General features: G+C 43.9%; 1 protein-coding gene across 1 annotated transcript in view; it reads left to right on the top strand.

Annotated features, from left to right (window-relative positions):
• PEA15 (proliferation and apoptosis adaptor protein 15) overlaps positions 1-18,955 on the top strand; it is a 68,477-nt gene extending 49,522 nt beyond the window's left edge. The window contains exons 2-4 of the mRNA XM_073567019.1: positions 4,062-4,235; positions 17,948-18,103; positions 18,742-18,955. Coding sequence (XP_073423120.1) covers positions 4,064-4,235; positions 17,948-18,103; positions 18,742-18,806 — 393 coding nt within the window. The 5' untranslated portion in view covers positions 4,062-4,063 and the 3' untranslated portion in view covers positions 18,807-18,955. The remainder of the gene's footprint in view (positions 1-4,061; positions 4,236-17,947; positions 18,104-18,741) is intronic.
• The last annotated feature ends 6,470 nt before the right edge of the window (positions 18,956-25,425 follow it).

The raw sequence follows: 25,425 nt of genomic DNA, 5'->3' as shown, positions 1-25,425 counted from the left end.
CACTGATTGTAGCTCGCGGCGGCTGGAGCGTCACAGCTGGTGAGTTTTGCAGGGTGGCTTTCGAGGTGAATGTGTCTCCGCCCATGTGCACTAACAATGTGGGCCGTGTGGATGGGGCTTTGTGTGTGGAGTGAATGTGGCTATGCGGAGTGGGTGGGGCTATGTGGAGTGGGCATGGCTTCATACATACACATACATACACTCAGCTTTATACTGTATATATAGATTATTCGCTTTAACCGCCACACTGTCTTTATGGTACATGGTCACCACACTGTATGTTAAGTGCCCCCCACCTCACTTCCCCCTTTCCATACTGTGCCCCCTTCTCACATCCTCCTGAATACTTTCCCGCATACTGTGCCCTAACGCTGTCTCCCCATATTACCCAATCTCTACAGTGTGCTCCCTCACACCACCATTCGTCTCCTCACACCTTTTCCCTCATATTTTACCTCACAACATTCCAGCCTTCCTCATTTATCACTTCAGTATTTTCGGCTCTGTCAGAGCAATTACGTCATCGTCATCCTCTGCGGTGCAGGGGTGATGTCTGCAGCGTGATCAGGTGATGGGATCATGCTGCTGATGTTGCCCTGATCACCGGCGGTGCCGGCGATAAGAACTTTTAGTATGCTCATGCCTGACAGACGTGGGTACAATTGTGCGTCGGGAACGCTGTCAGTGTCACAATCAGCCCGGAGAACGGGCAAGATGGGCTCTGGGCAAATGCTACTTCCCTCAAAATTTACACTACCTATCACAGTAATTCTCAATGGGTCCAACCTATAAAAAAGCACTGTAATCTGAGCTCTTGGAACAAGGAAACCACCTTATTGTCCCTTCTCAATGTCTTTAGTGTTGGGGGAGATGGATTGGTTGTCTATAGTAGTCAGACAATGACCAGTATTATTTTTAGTGCAGGTTCCGCAGGGGTGGAGGTTGACACAGAACGCACCAAAACAAGCATCCCAGCATCAAGCTCCACCCCTGAGGATACTGCTGCAACAATAACACAGTATATAATTTTCTCCTGCAGTGTTCCTTTAAAAAAAAATTCTAACATAAAAGAAAAACCTAGATCATTCCAATTTAACCATCCAGCCCGCAAATTAACCTGCTGCTCTGCTCGTTAGCCAATTAATTTTCATGGCTGAATCAGAGACAGAGATGTGCATGCTAATTAATACACCAACATTAAATAGCAGAGCACGTGTAATCTCATTATATCAGCATCTATTACAGCGCTGCAGGGAGACGCGGTGCTCACCTGTCGTTCACATCATCCTGCCTGGTCATTGCTGCTCCACTTTTTTTATCATTTGTCTTCATACCTTTCGGATTCAACCCTCCCCCCTATGTCTCCCATGCAATCAAGTGTAAAGATGCAGTTAATAACTGTTAATTAGTTTTCCCTGAGCTGTGAGCACGGAGGTAACACATTCAGTTCACGTCAGGCAGCTCCGGCTTTACATGGAGTTGGGGCTATGTTTTAGAATAGATCCAAAATTAGAACATTGAGGATGTACAGAGACCAGACTTCTGGGTAATTCTACGTACATTATGGCTTATAAATGGAATATCTGCCACAACCAATCTCTTGCCATATGATCTGAATGATAATTAAACTTATGAACACTACCCTCAACTCATGGCCCTATGTGGTTTTACACAGAGCTAAATTTAATGGGTGATCCACCCGTTGCTTCATCAGTTTAGGACACGTCATTGTTGGTAAAAGTTTTACTGCAAATAATAGATTATTTCTAAATATAATAGAACACAAGTCCTGTGAACAAACTGTTTCAAACTTGTTTAGGCTCATTATCACAAGACAGGTTGTGTTTGGGAGCCTGTTTCACCCTTCATTAAAGCAGGACAGTTTATTGTGGTCAAAAACCTGTTTCACGCTTGTTTAGACTCATCAGCAAAAGAAAGATTGTTTAGGCAGGAACCTGTTTTACCCTTTATAAGAGCAGGAAAGATTGTTGCAGCCTACAAATTGTTTCACCCTTGTATAGACTCATAAGTGCGGAACAGACTGTTGGGGTTGTGAACCTGTTTCACCCTTATTTAGAATCATTAGCGCAAGACACATTGTTGTAGTCAAAGATCTGCTTCAACCTTTATTGGAGCAGGAAAAATTGTCGAAGTCAACAAATTGTTTCACGCCTGTATATACTCATTATTGCAGAACAGACTGTTGGGGTTGTGAATCTGTTTCATCCTCTTTTGGAATAATTAGCGCAAGACACATTGTTGTACTCAGGAATCTGTTTCACCCTCCATTAGAGCAGGATAGTTTATTGTGGTCAAAAACCTGTTTCACCCTTATTTAGACTCATTAGCACAGGACAGGTTGCTGTGGACAGGAACCTTTCACCCCTTGTTTAAACTCATTAGTGCAGAAAAGATTGTTGTGGTTAGAAAACAGTTTCACTTTTTTAGGCTCAATCGCTAAGAACAAGTTATTTTGATAAGGAACTTCTTTTGGCTGAGCAGTGCAGAACAGGTTGTTGTGGTTGGGAAGTTCTTTCACCCTTCTTTCAGCTCATCAGTCCTGAACACGTAGTGGTGTTTGGGAATCTGTTACACCCTTGCTTGTACTCAGTGTGGGACAGCTTATTGTCACCCTGATTATTCTTCACACTTGTTTAAACTCATTGGAGTAAGAAAAGGATATGGTGGTTGGTATGTGAATTACTGAGAAACAATATGATAGGTCACAGACTCACAAACATTTTGACATTTGCAACACTCATGTTGGTAGCCATCAACCCACAGACAACCAGTTGCATAATTTTTTAGAGTCCTCTCTGTAGCCTCTCCTGTTTCCCCCTTGTTTGGACTTATTAGTGTAAGGCAGGTTGGTTTAATCTGGAAGCAAATATGAAAACTATTTTAATGACACATTGAATGGGTAAATATTTGGGACCAATTTCACAAATTAAACATGTGGACAACCCGTTTCTCCATTTTTTGGACTCTTCAGTTGAGAACACGTTCTTTTGATCTGCACAACAAAGTTAAGGCTATTTCCATAAAAGCCTATCAAACTGTGAACCCTCGCGAGCAAGGGTCCTCTCTCCTCCTGTACCAGTTTGACTTGTATCATTTAAGATTACTGTACTTGTATGTATTATGTATACCCCTCCTCACGTGTAAAGTGTCATGTAATAAATGGTGCTATAATAATAATAATAATAAAACTGCATAAAACCTGTTTCACCCTTGTATGGACTCATTAGTCTAGTATAGGTAATAGATGGAGACAAGAGAAGAGCAATGAATGAGGGAGGTCATAACTTAGTGCTGTCACTACTTCTGGTGGCCTATAACAAAGTATGGACAATAGATATTGCTCATCAAGGAGGCTGAAGCTGTGAAACCATAAGAATGTAGAGAATTCTTATCTCCGCACAAGGGGTGTGAAGTATGAAGACAAACTGGAACGCTGAAGGGTGTTGTGTCATTAACACTTCATCACCTCCACTCTGCCAGTGCCGGAGATTGTGTGCGACAACTTGACACACTAAGGACACCATGACAGTGGCGAGTCCTCACACAACTGTCATCCAATCTGTTATTTCCATCACATCCTGAACACAACACAAAGGACTGTGAGAATAGTCCTAATAATGAGCTGACAGATCATGTACAGCATTGCATACAGATGGCATTATAGTTATATTCTTGCATATGGTGGCAGTATGATTGCAGTTATATTCTTGTACATAGGGGGCAATATTATAGTAGTACATTATTGGCACTGTCACCGATGGGGCTCACAATCTAAATTCCCTATCAATATGTCTTTGGAGTGTGGGAGGAAACCGAGATAACCCACACAAACACAGGGAGAACATACAAACTCCTTGCAGATGTTGTCCAAGACTGCAGTGCTAACCACTGAGCCACCATGCTGCCTTAGTTATATTCTTGACGTGGGGGCAGTATTATACTAGTTAAATTCTTGCATATGTATTGCAGTATTACAGTATTTACATTCTTGTCTCAGTGGCAGGTATATTCTCTAATACCTCCTTCTTGTTTCTTGGCAGTCATGGAGGAGTATGGCAATTTGCTGCAGGAGCTTACTGAAAACATTACCAATGAGGATCTAGACCAATTAAAATCCGCCTGCAAGGAGGATATCCCCAGCGAGAAAAGTGATGAAATCACCTCCTGCCAAGACTGGTTCAACTACCTGGAAAAACATGATAAATTAGCAAAAGGTAAATCCTGAATATAGCGGGCTTCGGAGATAATTTCTAAATGAATGGTGCCTAATCTCTCTGTCACTTTTAAGTTAATTTTACATTTAGCGATGCACCAGCGATCCAACCAGCGATCCGACCCGGTCAGGATCGCTGGTGCATCGCTAAATGATCGCTAGTGAGCTTTCATACAGAAAGATCTCACAGCGATGCAGCAGCGACGCAGCGCACGATACTTACCATTCACACACAGCGATCCTGCGTCCTCCCGCCCGCGTCCAGCGTCGCTCGTCGTCACAGCAGGAAGTCTCAGCAGGAAGCGCCCGACGAGAAATGGAGCCGGACATTCTCGCGCGATCAGCGATGGACAGCGGGGGAGCCGGTCGCTGGTAAGTATCACACATAGCGATATCGCTAGCAATATCGCTATAACGTCACAAAACCAGTGACGTTTTAGCGATATTGCTAGCGATATCGCTTAGTGTAAAACCCCCTTTAGTATAAACTGTGCCCAGGTGATAGGCAAGGGAGTAATTTATGGTTCTAGGTAAAGTAGAAACCATCAGCAAAGCTGGCATTAAAACTTATACAGTATCAGTAATCATGGACTTTGGATCTCAGTTTACAGCGTTTTGCTGACGGTTTCCAGGTTGTTCTAGAACAGGGGACCAAAATTAAAAGCTTTGACAAAGTTGTGGGTCAACTATGATATTTATTTTAAAAAATGTCTACAATTGGGAAAGGGATCTTAAGGGGTAACATTTCACCTTGTGGAGTGTAACGTACCAGCTCTGGCATGTCAAGGTGCCTGCTTCCAATTGGTGGCGCTATAGAGTTCAAGTCCTCTTTCTCTCTGAAGAGGCAATTTGCATATACAATTGAGAAAGTTTTTCCCTATCATCAAATATAACGATTCACTTTGTCATACGGAAACAAGCTTAAAGGTGTGTCCCACGAGCAAAGTATATTTAAATTAATAGATTTTAGAATAAAATATTGGAATAATATAATCCTATGTAAGAGCAGTAAAAATCACGTGGCCCAATGGCCTAATTTAAATATGTAATAACAAAGGATAAAAGACCTTGAATAACACAGATAATAAAGTAAGATGCAAACAAAAGTGCCCCCAACAAATTTTGATAATCCCACAGTGAATTAATCCATAGTATCCTCCACACACACGGTATGATGACTCTAATGTGCCCCCCTCCCTCACTCCCACGACAAAGAATGGTCACCCCCCGATTACAAAGTGATTCTCCAACTGTAATCCCATACACAGCTCTACATACAGTATAATGGCTACAAAAAAGTGCTCAACACAGTGTAATGGGCACCACATAGTCCTCCATACAGTATAACTGGGCCCTGCATTGCCTTCCATCCAGTATAATGGGCCCCACATAGTTCTCCATACACTAAAATGGGGCCCTGTATTGCCTTCCATCCAGTATAATGGGCCCCACATAGTTCTCCATACAGTATAATGCCCACAAAAAGTTCTCCATACAGTATAATGACCCCGAATAGTGCTCCATATAGGATAAAGACCAAAAAAAGTGCTCCATATAGTATAATGGCCCCACATAGTGCTCCATACAGTATAATGGCCACAAAAAAAGTGCTCCATACAGTATCATAGCCCCACATAGTGCTCTATACAGTATAATGGCCCCACATCGTCCTCTATACAGTATAATTGCCCCACATAGTGTTCCATACAGTACAATGGCCCAACATTGTGTTCCATACACTATAATGGGCTCATATAGTGCCCCATACAGAAAAATAGTCCCATCTAGTGCTCTATACAGAATAATAGCCCCACATAGTGCTCTATACAGTATAATGGCCCCACATAGTGCTTTACATTATAAGGGTCCCACATAGTGCTTCATACAGTATAATGACTCCACATAGTGTTCCATACAGGATAATGGCCCCGCTTAGTGCTCCATACAGTATAATGGGTCCACATAGTGTTCTGTACAGTTTAATGGCCACATAATGCTCCATACAGTATAATAGCCCCAAATAGTGCTCCATACAGCATAATGGCCCCACATAGTGCTCCATACAGTATAATGACCCCACAAAGTGTTCCAGACGGTATAATGGCCCCACATAGTGCTTCATATAGTATAATAGCCCCACATAGTGCTATATACAGTATAATGGCCCCACATAGTGCTTCATACAGTATAATGACCCCACTTGGTGACCCATACAGTATAATGGCCCACAAAGTGCCCTATACAGTATAATGGGCCCACATAGTGCTCTATACAGTATAATGGCCCCACACAGTGCTCCGTACAGTATAATAGCTCCACATAGTGCTCCATACAGTATAATGGTCCCACAGTGCTCCATACACAATAATGACCCCACATAGTGTTCCATACAGCATAATGGCCCCACATAGTGCTCCATACAGTATGATGACCCCACAAAGTGTTCCATATGGTATAATGGCCCCACATAGTGCTCCTTATAGTATAATAGCCACACATAGTGCTCTGTACAGTATAATGGCCCCACATAGTGCTTTATACAGTATAATGACCCCACATGGTGACCCATACAGTATAATGACCCACAAAGTGCTCTATACAGTATAATGGTCCCACATAGTGCTCTATATAGTATAATGGCCCCATACAGTGCTCCATACAGTATAATAGCTCCACATATTGCTCCATACAGTATAATGGCTCCACATAGTGCTCCAAACAGTATAATGGCCCCACATAGAGCTCCATACAGAATAATGACCCCACATAGTGTTCCATACAGTATAATGGCCCCACATAGTGCAACATATGGTATAATGGCCCCACATAGTGCTCTATACAGTAAGGAGTCTCATATTAAAAACAAAAATATAAATATACCTCTGCTCATCACCCCGCTGCCCTGGTCTCTTCAGATCTTCCGCACAGTACAGAGGGTATGTTGTAATGATGTCATCGCATCCGCTGAGCTAACGCTCCCTCCTCCATCACTGCTTTCAACTGTATTGCCATCTCGGATGCCAATATAATTGAAAGTGTGATGTGAAGAGGGGGACCCGCTCGGTGTTGTGGGTCAAAAATACTCAGGGGTCCGCTCGGCGTTGCAGGCCAATATACTCGCCCTGTGGGCCAGATTTGACTTATGTGTTCTAGAACAAACAGAAAAAGTGGAGGGTCATGATATATCATGACATCTTCTACACCTTTGCGCATTTGTTCACAGATACGGGAGCCTCGCAGGAGGCTACTTTCTCTATGTCTGTGATATTAGCCAAGGAGTGGGAATAATTACAGGAGCGATTGTGTCCTGTGGAGCAGGAGGAGGGAGGGAATAGTACCGAGGCCTTTACATCAATTCCCATCACAGCGCCGGTCAGGGCCTCGTTGGAGTCTTCTGTTGCTATGCCAATGTCTGCTGGTTGCCTTCGGAGGGACCACCGCCAGCGATGAGGCTCTCCCACAACGGTGACAATTATTTAACCCCTTGTCATCTCCTGAACCAACATTTATTTAATGCCTAAGGCGGAAAAAAAACAACGTCATACACAGCGGAGTAAATATTGGTCATATCAATGTGGCTGGACCCCCATATCTCCAATTTTTGAGGTGCCATATCCACCACCCCTCAAACAAAAGCAAAAAAAGTTAAACAAAATTTTAAAATATACAGCAAATTTATCATGAAAAAAGTTTTTGTTGCCCATAGCAACCAATCACAGCACTGCTTTCATCTTACCTGAGCCTTTTTAGAAATGAAAGCTGAGCTCTGATTGGTTGCTAAGGACAAGTCCTTCCTGACGAGTGATGTACACGTCGGGTCAGAGTGTACGATGTAAGGTCCGGGACTGAGCTCACTCCCGATAAAGCTGCCATTTAACCCCTTAAATGAGGCTATCAATCCTGGGAAAGCGCAGTTTCGGGTACACGCCATCCATGTCTTGTGTTTGCCATTGCTGACAATGGTAAAATGACGTAATTATGGCTCCTGAAAGAAGGGGAGGAACAAAGGAAAGAGCGAAAAATGAAAAAATAAATAAAAAAAAATGTTCGGGAGAGAAACGGTTAAAGCAAATGTGCCTAATGTGTAATATCACACATAACCTGCGGAGAGGGAAGGCACTGTTTTTAGAAGAAAACAGCCAGGTTTCCTAATATTGGTGTATAACAAATGAGAAGAACGGCGGCCATGACAGATGACTGATACGGAGACGTTTGTGGTTGTTCCGGTCGGGGACATTGACAGGCGGCATGCCTCCCCCCTCTTATCACCGGTCTTGTTTGCACAGGAGATTGTTATTTTCACACAATAATTAAAGTGACATTTCTCTCTACATCCCAGCTCCGGATCCGAGTGACCTTTTCTGAGCTTCGGCATCTCGTTGCCAACCTGGTTCCCTGGCAACGTGGCGCTCTGTCCCCATAACACCGAGCACATTTCAATTTTTTGATCTGCCAGTGAGAGCAGTATCATGAAGCCATGAAGGGAAGGAGACAGTTTGTGCCAGGGTACAATTTAATCAACCAGTCCGATACTCTGCCACGAGACGAGAGGCTAAATGGAGACGTCACCTTAATGAAAGGGTCAGAATAGGCATGATCAGGTTTTATTATAACTCCATTCTGCTGTCCCTCTGCTACACCTCCTGGGACTTAATACAATATTGGACCGGCACGGTCTTCGTCAACATGGGTCGGAGAGTGGCTTAGTGTTATAGGGACACGTTCCCGCATGTGGTAACGCCCATTTGTCAGTTTATTTATAAATTTCCAGGAGGAATAAGAAAGCAACATCAGGTAGCGATCAAGGCTCCAGGACAGCCAGAAAGTATGCTTGGCATGCACTTGCTCCGCCTCCACTCCTTTCACTGTCAATGGGACAGCTGGAAATCTATGTTGCTGCTGACACATTCCTTCATGTCTATTTCCCTCCTCTCAGAATGAAAAAAAAAATCCCAAAATAGGCAGGTTTGAGGTGGTCCAAGAACTATGCTGTCTCTTCTGGGAGTCCGTGAGGTCCTCCTTATTACGACAAGTATAAAAGGGCACTATGAGATTTGGGAAATGAGGAACTCAGCTCTGATACATCCATAACTCAGCTCTGCTTCTTCTCCATCCATAACTCAGCTCTGCAAATCCATAAAGCAGCTCTGCCGCATCCATAACTCAGCTTTGCGTCTGCTAAATTCATAACTCAGCTCCGATACATCCATAACTCAGCTCTGCTTCTGCTACATCCATAACTCAGCTCTGCACATCCATAACTCAGCTCTGCTGCATCCATAACTCAGCTCTGATGCATCCATAACTCAGCTGTGCTAAATCTGTGGCGCCCCCAGGAGTATGGCCGCCACAGTGGCTTTGCATTCCTCCAGGGGAGGGTAATGCCAGGCTTGGAGGCAATGATGGGTCTCTCTCGCAGTCAAACCATACATGCAACACAGTTCCACTCCAGGCCAGCAGGGGAGCTCTGAACCGGAATTAAGGGGAGGAGTGCTCTCTGAGGGCCAAGAGGAAGGAGTGGTCAGTTAGTCTACGGAGGGTGAAGTGTGCAGACGTGGAGAGAGAAGCTGGAGGCTGAGCTAGGAAAGGAGAGCTCCCTCATAGTGAGCGCATGAACTGGAGCCTGGTCTCCACGGTTGTACGGATACTAACGGTCCTACAACAGATACCAGAGGAGTAGGAGGCTGTAAATGCCCTACTCCCATCTAAGACTTGAGGGCACAACAGCAGCTTGGATAGTGAGCCAGGACTCAAGAGAGAGGAGTCCCCGAGAAAGGCTACAGCTGTCTGCCGTGCAAGTAAGGTTCTTGAGAACATATGACAGGAGGAACGTCAGTGTAATTCAGTACTAGGAGTACTTCATTCAACCAAGCGCTAGGAAGGAGACTGCACAGCCCATCTGCTGAGAGAGAATCCCTGAATTGCTTCCAGGCTAGCCTGCTCCGTTACCATCTGTAATCAGGACCCTGGACTGCAGTTATCAAGTAAAGGTACAGAAATTGCACCCCGCAGTGTCTTGTCTGCTTCCTACCCTTACGGCACTGCTACATCCCTGTGCCAACCACCTCTACACTGCCCTGGGACTATAGCTTCACCTGTGGGGAGCTTTTACATCCTTGCTGCACCCTACCATCAGTCCCAGCGGATCTGCATGCAGCGTCGGCTTGACACCTCCCTTGCCGAGCACCACAGGTGGCGTCATGAACTATTCCATTCCATTAACTACATTCCCCCATTACTTGGGCGCCCAGGGCCACGGACCGGGTCACCGCTGCTGTGACACATTCCCCTGACACCGGCCCGGTACCAAGTACCCCACAGCCCTGGGAGGGCGACCCAAATCCATATCTCATCTCTGCTGCATCCATAAATCAATTCTGCTGCATCGATATATCAGCTCTGCTAAATCCATATCTCAGCTCTGCTGCATCCATAACTAGGCTCTGCTGCCTCCATAACTCAATTCTGCTGCATCCATAACCCAGCTTCTCTACATCCATAACTCAGCTCTGCTTCTTCATGCAAAACTCAGCTCTGCATATCCATAACTCAGCTCTACTTCTTTCATAACTTAGCTCTGCTACATCCAAAATGCAGCTCTGCTGCATCTACAACTCAGCTCTGCTGCATCCAAAACTCAAATCTTCTGCATGCAAAACTCAGATCTGCTGCATCCAAAACTTGGCTTTGCTACATCCATTGGATCCAGAACCAAGTCATTCTCATCTTTATGACTGTGGAGACCCGCGTGTCTTAAACAGTGCCTCCCCCCCTCCCACTAGTCCCGTAATGACAACACAGACAGGCCTAGATGGGTTGAAACAGGTCGGTCACAGTTTATTAATCTCGTACGTAAAGAACGTCTCTTACATTTCATAACGGGCTCATCGCTGAAGGCCCTGTCTGTGACAGAGAGGCAAGCAGGCCACTGAGCGGTTACGAACCTTTGCCCCTCTCCGCATTTTTCGCCACGGAGGATCTTGTGTATGACCTACACAGGACTCCGACCCCCCACCCATCAACATTAGGGCCTGTTCGACTCCGTCCTGTAAGCTGGATAGAAATATGTCAAGCTCAATGTCCGTGAGGTGAACTCCATCCAAACTTAATAGTCCCAAGTTATCACCTTCCAGCTGGTGGTGATGAACCACAATACCACACCTTCCCCTCACGAATTTCGCCATTCGCGCATTGATCTTCCTCCAAACGTCTCGTAATACTATCTCTGACCACACCAATATCATATCCGGGAGGAAATGGGTAGAACGTTCAATGTGTGTTTTCATTACTGTGTAGAGTTCAGGAATTTTGCGTGTGCCCAATTCATTGCCACCGGCATGTATCACTAATATTACAGGCACTTTGGCCCTTCAGGAGAAAAACTGTTGCCATTGGAGCCCTCTGATGCCTCTCCAGTTGACCTCTAGTCTCAGGAAGCCTAGGTTTTTTCCTCTTGGCCGAAGCTCGGCCCTTTTTGCCGCCCAGTAGATTTATGAATATCTTAATACCCAAACTGCAGGCTTACAGTCGCCTGTAAGAGAAAATATGTGTTACTTCAGCAAATCAGGTCTTATATTTCTTGCAAAGCATGCGGATATCCAACTACCCATTCTCTGCACTTTGGCCTCCGATACTCCTGCCCTAGCTGCTTCAATGGCTGCACCGATTCGGAAATAATACGTCCCGTATTGCTTTGGATTAGCCCCGGTTTTAGCTAAGCACTGCTTGAAAATTGCCTGAAATTGATACTTGGTAAGAGGGGACACGTCTGTATGTGAGAGAAAAAATCTGCTAGCGTATCTTATTAACACGTAGCGTTTCACTATTTTTAGTGGGCATACCGGTGGGATCGCACTTGGATTTACGCACTCAAATGCGCAGAGCATCGCTGCATATGACTAAGCCCTCACTGATTAAATCGCCTTCCGTCGCTGTTTTTGAATTCGGCAACAATTCAATAATGCACAGCCCACCAAAAAAAGCGATAGCGAAGGCTGCTGATATCAGGATCGCCTCGTATTGCAACCTGCATACTGATGAGGATATTGAAATAATGTCATGCAATAATCCCAATGAAATGGGGCGGCAACATTCCTGAATTGGTTGAAGCCTTTTCCAGCCTTTAATGGCTTGTTTGATGAAAAAGAACTTTGTTACATCTACCCACCCCATTAGTTGAAAGAAAAAGGCTATTCCCAATAATTGCCATTGTGCTGATGTACCCGACGCCCCCCTTTCTTTGAGCAGAATCAAAAATTCCGTTGACACTTCACATCTCGCTAGGTCCCATGTATCGACGGGCTTGCCCTGAATTAGAGAGCACTATTCCTCCCAAGTCTGCCAGGTAGCCGGTGTAATGGAGGCACAAATTAATGGCATCAGTGATTGGCCACTGTGTCCCATAGGGATGGAGAACACTGGACACCTGATGGTTGTGCATTGGGGAGGTCTCTGAAGGTCTGCCAATCGGAAGATAACAATTATCGTCCACATGTGCCACTAATCTGGCTCGGCACCAGATGTTGTGTTTCAAGCTTAGTAGTGCTACCTGGCGTAAGAGAGCGAGTAAGGGCAGGGATGCAGAAGACATATGGTTTAAATGTTCGGGTTTCCCAACTGTGTACCCCATAGCACCACCGACGATATTATTGCGAAAATTTCTAACAGGGCTGGATTGCGCCCCCAGCTTGATGTGGTCCATATCTCCGGCCAGCTGCTTTTGCACCATTGGTTTTTGTAGATTGCTGCAAAACCCTTTTTGCTACGTCCTCCTACCGCGAGCCCTAGGTCCTTGCTTGACATCTCTTTTGCCATGATGCAGGTATGACCATTGTAGGATTGTAGGAATGTTTTCCAGACTAGTAAGTCTGCCTTCAACGAGCAAGTGAGCCTAATTCTATGGCCAGGCTGAGAAATGCCCTTTGTTGCCAACAATAATTGGAGAGAGAAGGCTCTGCCGACCGGCATTACGCGGCTGGAGAATGTCAGCAGACCCAGCAAGGACTGCATCTGTTGGAGGGTGACCTTTTTTACCTCACAGAAAACTTCCAAAATATGTAGTGTTTTCCATATTTTTTCTGCTGGTAAGTGAAAAATCATTGAATTGGTGTCTATTTCGATGCCAAGGAAAGGCAATACATTACATGGTCTGACTGTTTTTTCTGGTGATAGCGGTACGCCTAAATGCAGTGATATAAATTTTAATTTTGCGAGAAGGAAGAAGCAGAGTTTTGAATTTTTGGAGCCGACGAACAAAAAAATCGTCAAAGTAGTGAATCAGAGAATTGCTGCCTGTTTCATAATGGACTACCCAGTCCAGGAATGTACTGAATAGCTCGAAATACTGACACAAAATGGAACATCCCATCGGCAAGCACATATCAAAATAATAGTGCTGGTCCACCTTGGAACCTAACAAGTGGAAGCAGTCAGGGTGCACGGGTAATAGGCGGAATGCCGACTCTATGTCTGATTTTGCTAGCAGGGCACCGGGTCCAGCTGTGCGGACTAATTCTACTGCTTTGTCAAAAGACGCATATGTCACGGAAGCTTCTTTTGGGGGGATAACGTCTTTAACCGATTCACCTTTTGGGTGTGACAGATGATGGATCAGATGATATTTCGCGGGTTCCTTTTTAGGAATAATGCCTAGCAGCAAGATTCTGATATTTTGGAAAGGCAACGATCGAAAGGGCCCACCATTCTACCTAGTTCAACCTTTTTTTGGATTTTTTGATGCAAGATTTTGGGGAATTTGAGAGTGGATTTTAGGTTATCAGCCAGGATTGTTCTACTGAATTTGAAAGGGATAAAAAAAACTTATGTAAAGTCGGAGTGTAATTGATGTGCCGCTTCTTTATAGGGGTAGAGGTCTATTCAGGGGCCCATTGCGGTTACGCTCACCAGGGTTATGCCTTGTAAGCGTTCTGTTTGCCGGACGAGAACACCTTGATGCTGGGTGTGTGTGTCCCCCCCCAAACTGAGCAGTCGTGCCTATATCTGCATAACGTTGGAAACGGCAGTTTTCTTCGTTAAATAGCCAGCAGGCCCCAAGTTTTCGTACGACCACTGAGTGTTGACCTGCAGCTGCGGAGTAGTTAGTGGTCATAGATGAAAGGGGGCTGCTTCTGTGACAGCATCAGTCGTAACCACACGTCTGTCGCTTTAACTCCCCAGCCTAGATCGGGCTGCAGGGCCAGTCACCTGCGGAATTCCACGTCATACCGCCATCAGGCGGAACCGCCTTGGGATTTATATGAGTGATATATCAGATCTTGATAAATATACAATTCGGAGCAACGTTCCGGATGCTTCTGGCCCATAATACAGCCTAGGACTGCAAACACCTGTAACAAGTTATTCATTTTTTGCACTATTTTTGGTGTATTTCTATCGTATAACCGTTCGGTTGTCCTTTTTTATCTACCGTCTGTTGGTTGGCTGAAAACGACCATATGTCGACATAATCATTATTCCATATTTTTAGTCTGGTCTTGATCTATGTGTGCACCTACCAGGCTAATTCTGCAGAAAAACACATCTTTGTGTAAGCTCGCTAACTGAGGTGCCGCCTTGTCGGTTGAACAGCATGGGCAAGTCAACTGTTGAACTCGTGCGTTAATAGCTGAGGCTAGCTCGTTCCCCCTGTATTATGCACCATGTTATGTACAACGGCGTCTTCATTGGCTCACTGCTTTCTGATGCAGAAGTGACTCCAGGTGATGGAGGAACTCTGGCTCCTGCTTGGACGATGGTCTGGTGGTTGAATTAGCTGGAGGCCCTAGGAGATGAGGATGGGTCTCCCCGGCTGGCAGTCAATGATGGAGCACGTGACTGCTGACATCTGTTATGTACCTGAGCTTGTCTATCAGGACTCTCAGATGCATCAGAGCATTCCGATGTGGATGGGGAACGCCATCTAGAGGACCAAGATCTGTGGTTGCTCCTATGTGAGCTGTGATAATGGGAGGAACGCCTGTTAGAAGGACAGCGGGAATGATGGCGGGAATTGTCTGAGGAGGATGGAGAGGACCTGCGGTGTCTATGCTTGTGTCTGCTCTGGCTATGGGGTGTGTTGGGGTGACTGCCAGGCCATTTATATTTGTAATAAGGGGTTCATTGAGTGAGTTATGGGCCATAACGCTGTAGTTTCCGGTTGTTAACGTTGTGCTATTGAACAGTTGGGGTGATATAGTGGGGATTATAATTTGATTTTTGCGTTTTGAGCATGGAAAGAAGATGGTATTACATTACCATATTGGGCTGCGATATTATGAGCCATGTATGGGAGGACAGGTGGAAGTGTATAACAATATTGGTGCTGCTTGGGAAGTTATTGTTAGTGGGGGTGTTGTGGGGCATCAATGATGATTGGCGCACTTTCACTTTGTGTACTGCTTCAGGCTTGCTGTAGCTGGAGGGTGCGCTTATCGATCGGGTTGGACCGATCAGCGCGCTCTGTAGCAGCATTTAGGGATCTCTGCCCTGTCTCCCCGTCCCCCTGTGTAGGCAGTACAACTGTGCCTGCAGGAGGGATGGTGTAGGCCGGGCATGTGACATCCCGGAAATGACGCTGAGGAGTAGGCGGAACCTGGAAATGATGCGGCAATGTGGGAGCCCGGACGTGACACGACAGAAGAGGGGTGGTGACTGAATGGTCCTGGGCCCGGCGCGTCTTGGCCAGTTTTTGTGAAGCGCGAGGAGGTGGAGCCTTGAGTGGGGCAGTGCCATAGCCCACGTGGCATCTGGCGACCGATGCCTCGCCGCCGCTCTGGAGGGCGGGAGTACCGAGTGGACCGCCTGCCTTCCCAGGCCGGCAGATCACCGGCAAGAGCGCCGGCCGAGGACGGTGGGTCGGCGAGAGACCTGGGTGACGAGCATGGGTTTTCAAGGAGGGAGATGGACGGAGGTGCATTAGCAGATGGGATCACGGGGGGAGGTAGTGCTGGAGCAGGGGACATAATCGGAAGGGGGCTAGCAGGGACTGGGCAGCATGGTAGAGGTCAGGAAGGGCAGGAGTGGATGGTTCCCCAGGGGAGGAAAGCGATGCTTGAAGCACGACCAAAGGTACAGACAGGGAGTCAGGAGAGGGCACAGGGAAGTGAGCACTGAGGCCAGTAATAAGGGCATGAAGCCAGTGCTCACCGTCTGGTGCTGCTCTCTGCCTCCATCAGAGTGTCAGACATAGCTGCAGGGGATTCCCGGGGTCCTCAGGGGAACACAGAAGCTTCCGAGGTCAGCTGGGGAGAAAGAGAAAATCGCTGACCCCGGGCACCTGAATTTAACCCATGTAGGTGTGGCTGGAGGCCCCTTCCCCTTTGATCCCATTGATCAGTTGGACATTCCAATTAGTGATTCACCTGGGGTGTGGTGGAAGGGGGGGAAATTGGGCACTTAGTATTTTACTATAACTTTAGCCATATTGGCTCCCCAGTCAGAGGCACGTTCCTTATTTAGTACCATGCCTGCCAGGTCACGCCAAAATTCCCAAGCATGGAAGGGAGACATGTACGGTTTACATTATTCACAACTAGTTCTCCGGACTGAGTATGTCAAGACATTGGGATCCCGTGAAGGAGCCGTATCAATAATATATCACAAGATAGAGGATCTAACGTAGGGTTTTCCCGAGTCAAGAGACATGAAAACCAATCTCTAAAGAGTAAAGACATCTACAAGGATGTGACCGGCGGTAGCAGTGATGGACGGGGGTAGAAGTGCCAGGACAGGGTCATGTATTCACCAGAAGTAAAGTCGAGGACTCGGCCTTTGTTATCCAACAGAACAATCCGTGAAAGCCTGAACCATTCGAAATGTGAACAAGTGAGGCATTGTACCTTGTGTCACCCGGACATCAGGCTCTTGTCTGCCAGCCCGATGTGACAATTACGCCTCTCTGAAAACACGGGGAGAAATTTCCTTTCCACTGATATCAAGTGATGGTCGTTTTATCACTAGAAAGATTTCCAGACTTTGTTTTTGCATGGGTTGTATGTTTTTCTATGAGATTTTATGCATTTTTTCATGGGTTGTGTTTGTTTTGTTGCTCATCTCTACTGAAGTGAAAAGAGCTGAGCTATAATACAGCACACAACCTGTAGACTGATGTGGCACTGTTTTGGAAAAAAAAAAGCCATGTTTTTCTAATCCTGGACAACACTAAGACACCTTACAGATATATTAATAAGTGCCATAAATAGTTGTACTGTCAGCTAATAAGCCTAAATCGATCATACAACATCCTTCTTTGCAGATACGTTTCTATGTTATTGGTCTCCAACCTGTGGCTCTCAAGCTGCAGCAAAACTACAGTTCTCCGCATTCTTTGACAACATGGAGTCTACTAATCAAAATATGACGATAGATGTCACATAGACCCTCGTTTAGTCATGACCAGCCCCCCATACTCATGAGTTTTCAAAGGGTAGCCTAAGGGTTGGTGGAGTAAATTGGTGCCAGATACCTCTGGTGGCGACCTACCTCTAGAGACAACCAAAGGATCAGGAGATCAGATTTAAAGAGCCCAATACTTCTCTTCCTTGCGTTATCTATCAGGGAAGAGTCATTCAATTTTTCCAAAGATGATAGATTTGTCAGACTTGATCAAATGTGTATGGGGCACTAAGTAGTCTGGTACCCGGGGTTCACATCGTATTTCCTGATGATGCCATTTTCAGGTTTGGTATTTTACTTGATTTTTTTTATTGTTTCCAGATAATCTTGCTTACATAGAACACATTTTCGAGATCTCTCGACGTCCCGACCTTCTCACCATGGTCATTGACTACAGGACCAAAGTTTTAAAAATTTCAGCAGAAGAAGAACTCGACACAAAACTCACTCGGATCCCTAGTGCTAAGAAATACAAAGGTACTGTACTGTATGTTATCTCGAAGACCTGATTTAACAACATCATCAGGGCCATCAGTGTACATGTAGAAATTGTAATAATTGCCAAAAATGAGCCATAAATTTGTTGTCTCAACATAACTTTTGCTCAGATAGAGGAATAACGTTTGGAAGGAATCATTAAGAACTAGAGGTTTAGAAGACCTCAAATGACACTAGAAGCATTGAAGACCATCTAAGAAATAAAATATAACGTTTTGTGTTTCTAGAAGGGTCCAAAGGTGTATCTTGTCTAGGCATCCTCAACTGGGTAAATAAAGTTAAGTCTAAACCTACAAGTGACACTTAGGGACTTTCAGAACCCTACTCAACTCATATCACCTTCCCCAAGCCTTGGTTAATAGAAAACTTGAAGAATAGTCACAGTTCTTCATGACCATCTACTGATTTCTAAGCATGACTGTACCTCCACAGTTGGATGATGACCAGTCAATCATGTTTGGCCTCTTGGCCATGGAAGCATTGCCTTTCAGCCCTTGAGAACAGGAAGGTGCTAGGAACTACAAGTAGGGTTGAGGTCTTAAGCCTTTGGTACATCGACCTGAAATAAAGCTTAGTTATTTTATGCAATAAGAAATATGTTTGTTTTTGGTTTTTAGATATTATAAGGCAGCCTTCAGAAGAAGAAATCATCAAATTGGCCCCACCACCAAAGAAAGCTTGAAGACCTTTGATAAGGAGAAAGAGAGAAGACTCAATCCTATTTGGTTTCCGTTATTCTGTCCCTCTTGTTTACCTTTGTGCTTCCCTGGTCTCACCCTGGGTTATCCCACCACAGGTGTAGAGATTGGGGAGGGAAGAGGGACAGGGAACGAAAAGGAAAATTTACACCCCACCGATGACCACTAACAAGAGTCCTAATCCTGTTGTGTGTGTGCTCCGTGACCTGAAGTCTGTCCTAAGATGCGTTTCGTAAGCGTGTGTTTAAGTAGAAGCATTTTTTTTATTTTATATATAAATCCTTTTCGTGGGAAAATGTGGCTAAATACGGATTTCATTATTTTTCGTGATTTGAAGATTTCTATGCAAATGGAAATGAGGCCCTTGTATATTGTTTTTCTCCCCATGGTTGTTTCCAACTGGCTGACCATGACCGTGGCAGAAAAAGAAAGCGTAGCACAGTTAGGAGAGCACTGAATGTGTGATATTGTGCTGTGTCTTTATGTATTCTTTATCCATGTTCTGTACCCTATAAAGGCTGCCATTTTGATGGTGGTGCTTGTAGGATTCAGTGATTTTACTGGTTTCTACAGCAAAGAAACCAGTCATATAACGGTGCTCTACCGTTACTTGTGCACTTTCTTAGGGGAAATGGTGATTAGTCTCCTTCAAATATTCCAGGGTGTAGAATATAACACCTCTTAACATGTGAAGACAATTTTTGGGGGACCTGCAGTGGAGCTGAAAGCGAAAGGGGTTCAAAAGCGAAAAAAAATTTAATCTAAGCCAATGCCAAGAATCAAAAATTCAAGTGGATTCATGCCTTGAAATCTTCAAGACATTGGTGTAAGGATATTCCATGATCTTGGCTAACCTGGCTTGTAGAGGTTACAGTATCGAATCCTAGGGGGCCAAATAATAAGCACAGCCAACGGAAGTCAACAATACATTAAAATTATATTAAAACCTATCCAATTTGGCACCTCAAAAATTGTGATAAATGCAGTAAGCATTCAACAATTTTTGTAAAAATTTTGTAAAAATTGAACCGATGAGCTATTGGAAAGGCTTGTTTTCTAATAGAGGCTTCGAGGAATGGTGGAAATGGGATGGAAAGTGATATGTAGATAATAGAAAGCTATAGAATAGAGAAGGAAAGATGTGTACTGCAGGTAGAAAAGCATATAAACCTTGAGAGGACCGATTAAGATTAAGCTACTCTGCATATTTAATTGGGCTAAATGAGCACAAAAGACTAAAAAGATGGAGCTGCGTTTTTTTTTAATGCGCCACTCTTGCTCATAGGTTGGATCTGGTATTACAGCTCGAAGTTACAATACTTCTAATAACTGGATTAAAATTTCAAAAAGTTTGAGATACATTTTAATTATTTTGCATTACATGTAAAATAAAAATTCTCTGCTGATTTTAACCATTTTGGTTCTGAAATATTTTTGGAATTTTTTTATTTTTACAGAACTTAAAAATTAAGAAAGAAAAAAAAATTGGGTTAAAAATGAGTTACGAAGCCGTAATCACAGCAGGAAGGAAATTACTGAACTGAGCTGGGCACGTGCTTGTTGCATGATGATAAAAAATAAATGAAAAAAAGATAAGTTGAGAATAATAATCTTGGCGAATGTTCGGAAACCTGATTTCCGCTGCTAATACAAACAGTAATAATATCCGACCAGACAGAGGTGGCTGCAGCTGGCCGAACAATAACGCATAATGGGGATGGATATCGGAGTGAGAGACACAGCTGCATCAAGCCAGATCCCAGGAGCCATGCCAAGTGGGTGGGCTTCAGACCCCTTAACAGAATAACTAGGTCCGACCCCTTTTTTTTTTTTTGCATTAGTTAACCCCTTCTCGGTGTAGAGTGGTGCCTAAGTGGTGACAGCCCATTTTAAACATTTACTGCCTAACGGACCACCAAGCCCCTTCAACCCCGACCGACCGTAGCTAATGGAATGTGGCATGTAAAAAAAAATAAATAAAAAAAATACATGCTGGAACTTGCAGTTAGTGACACTTTGTTTCTGTATATCTACCAATTAAAAATTAGTGGCACTAAGAAATGCCCTTACTGCCACCGAAAAGACCAGGAATGTAGAGTATGCCGTACGGGCATGAAGCACCCGTGCACCAGCCAGATCATTCTCCTTCCATACAAACACACCGATCAGCCTTTACTATTTAACCCTTAAATTCAAAGGGATTTGTGGAGTTTTTAGAGCAGAAACTGGGTGGAAACTATACAAATCTCAAAACCTTTGATTTTCTGCTCAGTTTTTGCTCTAAAAAAAAGAAGAAAAAAAAACTAAAAGACTGTATGCACACAGCTTGAGGTTATCTTCACATTGAGGTTATTTTAGAAGAGCTTGTGGAGCAGATCCTCTCCAAAAGCCACCTCAAAAACTCTATTTAAACATTTCTATAGGAGAAAGTTTTAAAAAATGACAGGGACAAGAAAAACAAACACCTGTCACTTTTTTAAAATGATCCTGCTGGAAATCACAGCAAACTAGGCACTAGTGAAAAGTAACTTGGCACTCAACTTAAGGGTCCATAGAAGAAAATTTTATTATGCAGTCTGCAAAACGTTTCGGCCTACATCAGTCCGAAAGCACTCGGACTGATGAAGGTCATGTAGGCTGAAACGTTTTGCAGACTGCATAATAAAATTTTCTTCTATGGACTCTTAAGTTGAGTGCCAAGTTACTTTTCACTATTGAGCTTTGGTTTGGGTAACCTACTTGTGCACCCTGCAGTAGTGCCACGCTATATTATAAACAAACTAGGCACTGTCCAATCAAAAATGAACCAGAAAAAACACATCTGGTGACAAAAAACTCCCCCAAAAAAGAGCAAAGTGGTTTTGTTTTAAACATCTTTTTATTGTTTTAACATAGACAAGAACAACAATATATGCGACAAGTACGAACAAGCATCATTGGCTTCATAGATTTTCGTCCAGACGCTTCGAACAACTGTTAGCATCTCTTTTGTGGCATTTTGCTATATGACAGAACAGACAATAGCTAGGTTATGAAAAACTTAAACTCGTAAGTCCAAGACAATAGTCGCATCAGAGTATAAATTTTCAATTAAATATAAAGATAGTAGTTAGAGAGAAGGTCAAAAATATAGAAAAGGAAAATATTTGGGGGTAGGGTGGGATAGGAATTTCAACAGGAGTAGTGTCCAGTCGGTAGTTATTTTGCCCTGTTTGTCTGGTTAGTCAATCAGTGTTGCTTCAAGTTTAGCTGATCTTGGGGCAGATTGATATGATTTACTGAGGGTTTAGTAAGTTTAAGTATTCATCTGTTTCTCTAAAGAGTGTCCACGGCGCCCAAGTCGAACTGAATTTATTCATCTTAAAGGTCGTACTGGAAATTATTTCTTCTATGTAATATATTTGGTTTAGTTTGTGCAACCATTCTGTCAGGGTAGGGCAGGTAGGTGATAGCAAATGTAAGGGGATAAGCATTTTAGCTGCTGCAGTACATAAGAAGATTTTTGTGTTTATATTGTGCAGTGTCACCAGACCAGTTTAGAAAGATCAACTTAAGGGATGGAGGGTTTGGAAACTGACAGTCTCGCAGAAATTTTAAGCAAGAGCAAAGTGGTTTTGCTTGAAAGATTAAGTTTGAGCATTCTGCAACGTATCCACCCCAGGAGAACACACACTTAAGCATGCACGATTTGTACCTGCTCAGTCTAAACAACATCTTACGGTAGAAAATCCTAAATTATTTTTCCAGGATGATCTGGAAGGCCGCTCCAGAACTGCTATTTCTAGCGAGCAGATGGAAAACAGATCAGGGAGATTTCCCAAAAGTTGAGAAGGGGGAGAAGTTGCATTCCTCCTTCCTACTGACGAATTCTGGATGATTATGGTCAATGAGAGGGAGGAGAGCCGGTAACAGGCCGGGACAAGTGAAAACTTGAACTTATCCAATACGATCTAGGAGGGGTTAAACAGCCTTGCCGAAAAACAATTTATAGCAAGCCTGGCACCCTGACAGATGAAATCCAATGATACTTCCAAGAGAATGTGAAAATGTCAACTAAAATGTTAGAAACAAAAGAAACTTTAGCAAAAGAACATAGTAGCAGTGCGGAGAGAAAGTCGCTCCCATCCCAAGCCTCTAGGGACTTTGATGCATTAGCAAGAACAATGCATTTTAATTACCTAAAACTTGTTAGAATGTCATCGAAATTGCTAAATAAATCTGTGAGAGGAGCGGGGAAAAGTAAAGCCTAAAAGAGACAGCAAATGAAAAATGCATATTTGAGTGCTGCTGTAGCACAAAGCCCTACAGATGGCAGGTTTTTTATACCTGGTTACGGAGATTAATAAGCCCCTCCTTTAAGATTAAAAAAAAGGGGCTTAAACCCCACCAACAAAAAATGTTAAGTAAAAAATGTATTGTATTGTTGGCTTTTGTTGTCTTTCAACAAATTTTTTGAAATGGGTTCTTGTCAGGCGCCAAGATTATTCAGGGTTTGTTCATCCTCAGATGAGACCATGAAGCTCCGAGCATTGATATTCTCCCCACCCTTTCTTCTTGTATCAATAGGAGGCTCTTCGCTACACAAGCATCACTGATTATAATGAGACCAGCTCAGCTGTCAGCCACAAGGACAGATACACATGGCCTACAGTGGGGGAAACAAACATGTATTTTTTTTATTGTTCAGTCTGGAGCCAATCACCCACTCCTATTGTTTTCTGTTATCACTCAATTCTGCCAAGGGCGAGAACAACTCTGATTATTTCACACTGCTGGGAAGGAGCAGATGTAATTTTGTGCCGTGTTTGTTACTGAAACTTTTGATGTCAGACCCCTAAAACGACTGTGGTTTTCCTTACACCCATTACCCAATGTATACTACCTATATTAAAAAGAAAAAGCCATGAAGAAATTTTTTAAACAGACCCTCCCACTAGATGATGGAAAGTTCTTATTTTTGAACCGATATCTTTGCAACCCAATTTACAAAGAAGTCAAATTGCGACAAACAGATTTTTTTTGTCTATATGCCCATTAATGCTGCCCACACATCTTTTGGTCAACTTACACATCTGTCTAAGGCTAGTTTCACACTAGCGTTTTGGAGCGCAGCAACGGCCTGCGCACGGCCGCCGCTAAGCCTCTCGCCCCCGCCGGTAGCTCCGCCCACCAGCGCATGACGCTGCATGCGCCCCCTATCTTTATCACAGGGGGCGCAGGCCGTGCGCAGTATGCGTTTGGCGGCGCATGCGCCTTTTTGACGGTGCGCCGACGCAACCAAACTGCAGCAGGTTGCGTTTGGCGCAGGTCGGCGCACCGTCAAAAGGACGCATGCGCCGCCAAACGCATACTGCGCACGGCCTGCGCCCCCTGTGATAAAGATAGGGGACGCAGGGCGCATGCAGCGTCATGCGCCTGTGGGCGGAGCTACCGGCGGGGGGCATGGCAGGGGGCGGGGCTTAGCGGCGGCCGTGCGCAGGCCATCGCTGCGCTCCAAAATGCTAGTGTGAAACTAGCCTAACAGAAATGTGGTTTCGCAGGGTGATAACTTTTGGACCTGGTCAGTCAAAAATACGACAGGCCAAATTTGTCTGTTATGTTGCATGGACGATCCCACGGACAACTGATCAAAATGTTATGTGTAAGACCATCTCCAAACCGTTACCTATTTGTGCAAAGAACACAATTAAAAATATTATATATACACACACACACATCATATCACACAGAAGGATCAAATGCTGCAACACTAAAAAATGAAGCCAAAATTGCCATAAACAAGTTTTTGTAAAATTTGCCTACCCATCATTAACGGTGCCTTCCAAACAGACTGTTGACTGTTTTTACTTTTTTTTGGGGGAATGCTTAGCTTTGGTTTCTGCCCTAAACCTTATATGAGCCCAAAATGGAAGTGAATTATTACACTTGTTAAAAATCAAAGTTATAGTATATTGGGGGCTTGTCCAGGATATGGGACCTGGTTTTGAAATCCTAAAAGTTTCTTACTAGACGATTTGTTTTCTGTTGCAGATAAAGTATTAAAATATTTTTCTTTAAAGAAAAAAAAAAAAAAAAAAAAAAAAAAAAAAGGGACAATTCAAGGTCATAAAATAATTTTAGGTTATACTCTTAAAATCAATATAATACCTGAATTAACAAAGGGGAGTTCTGATTAGGATAAATTATAGACCCACATGTAGGTTGAGAAAGATCAATGAGTTAGAATTTTACAAAGGTGTAGAGTAAGCTTGGGTCCAAAAATAAAATGTTTGGTGTGATTTGCATCCCTTTCAAATATGGATGAGCAGACCTGTGAAAATTTGATTTCGTCCAAATTTTAGTCCAAATTTCAGTTTGGGTAGCGGAACCAAAGTGGGCGCGAACTTTGGTGTTTTAGACTGATTGTATTGAGTGGTAGGGGGCTGCCAAAGGAAGCAGAGTACCCCCACAGAATCTCTCTCCTCCCAGAACTCCGAACACTAAAAGAGACTTATGGGAGAAGTCCGTATTCGGGGTTCAGTACTGTAGGGTTCACTCGTCTCTACTTTCAAATTGTGACAAACTTTTCCAAAAGTTTAAATTTTTAAATAGGAATTACATTTT

The sequence above is a fragment of the Dendrobates tinctorius genome, unplaced genomic scaffold (genome assembly GCF_039654945.1).
Source record: "Dendrobates tinctorius isolate UK_male_01 unplaced genomic scaffold, ASM3965494v1 ptg000019l, whole genome shotgun sequence".
In the NCBI taxonomy this organism is placed as follows: Eukaryota; Metazoa; Chordata; class Amphibia; order Anura; family Dendrobatidae; genus Dendrobates; species Dendrobates tinctorius.
This window is presented reverse-complemented; position numbering and strand designations above follow the sequence as displayed.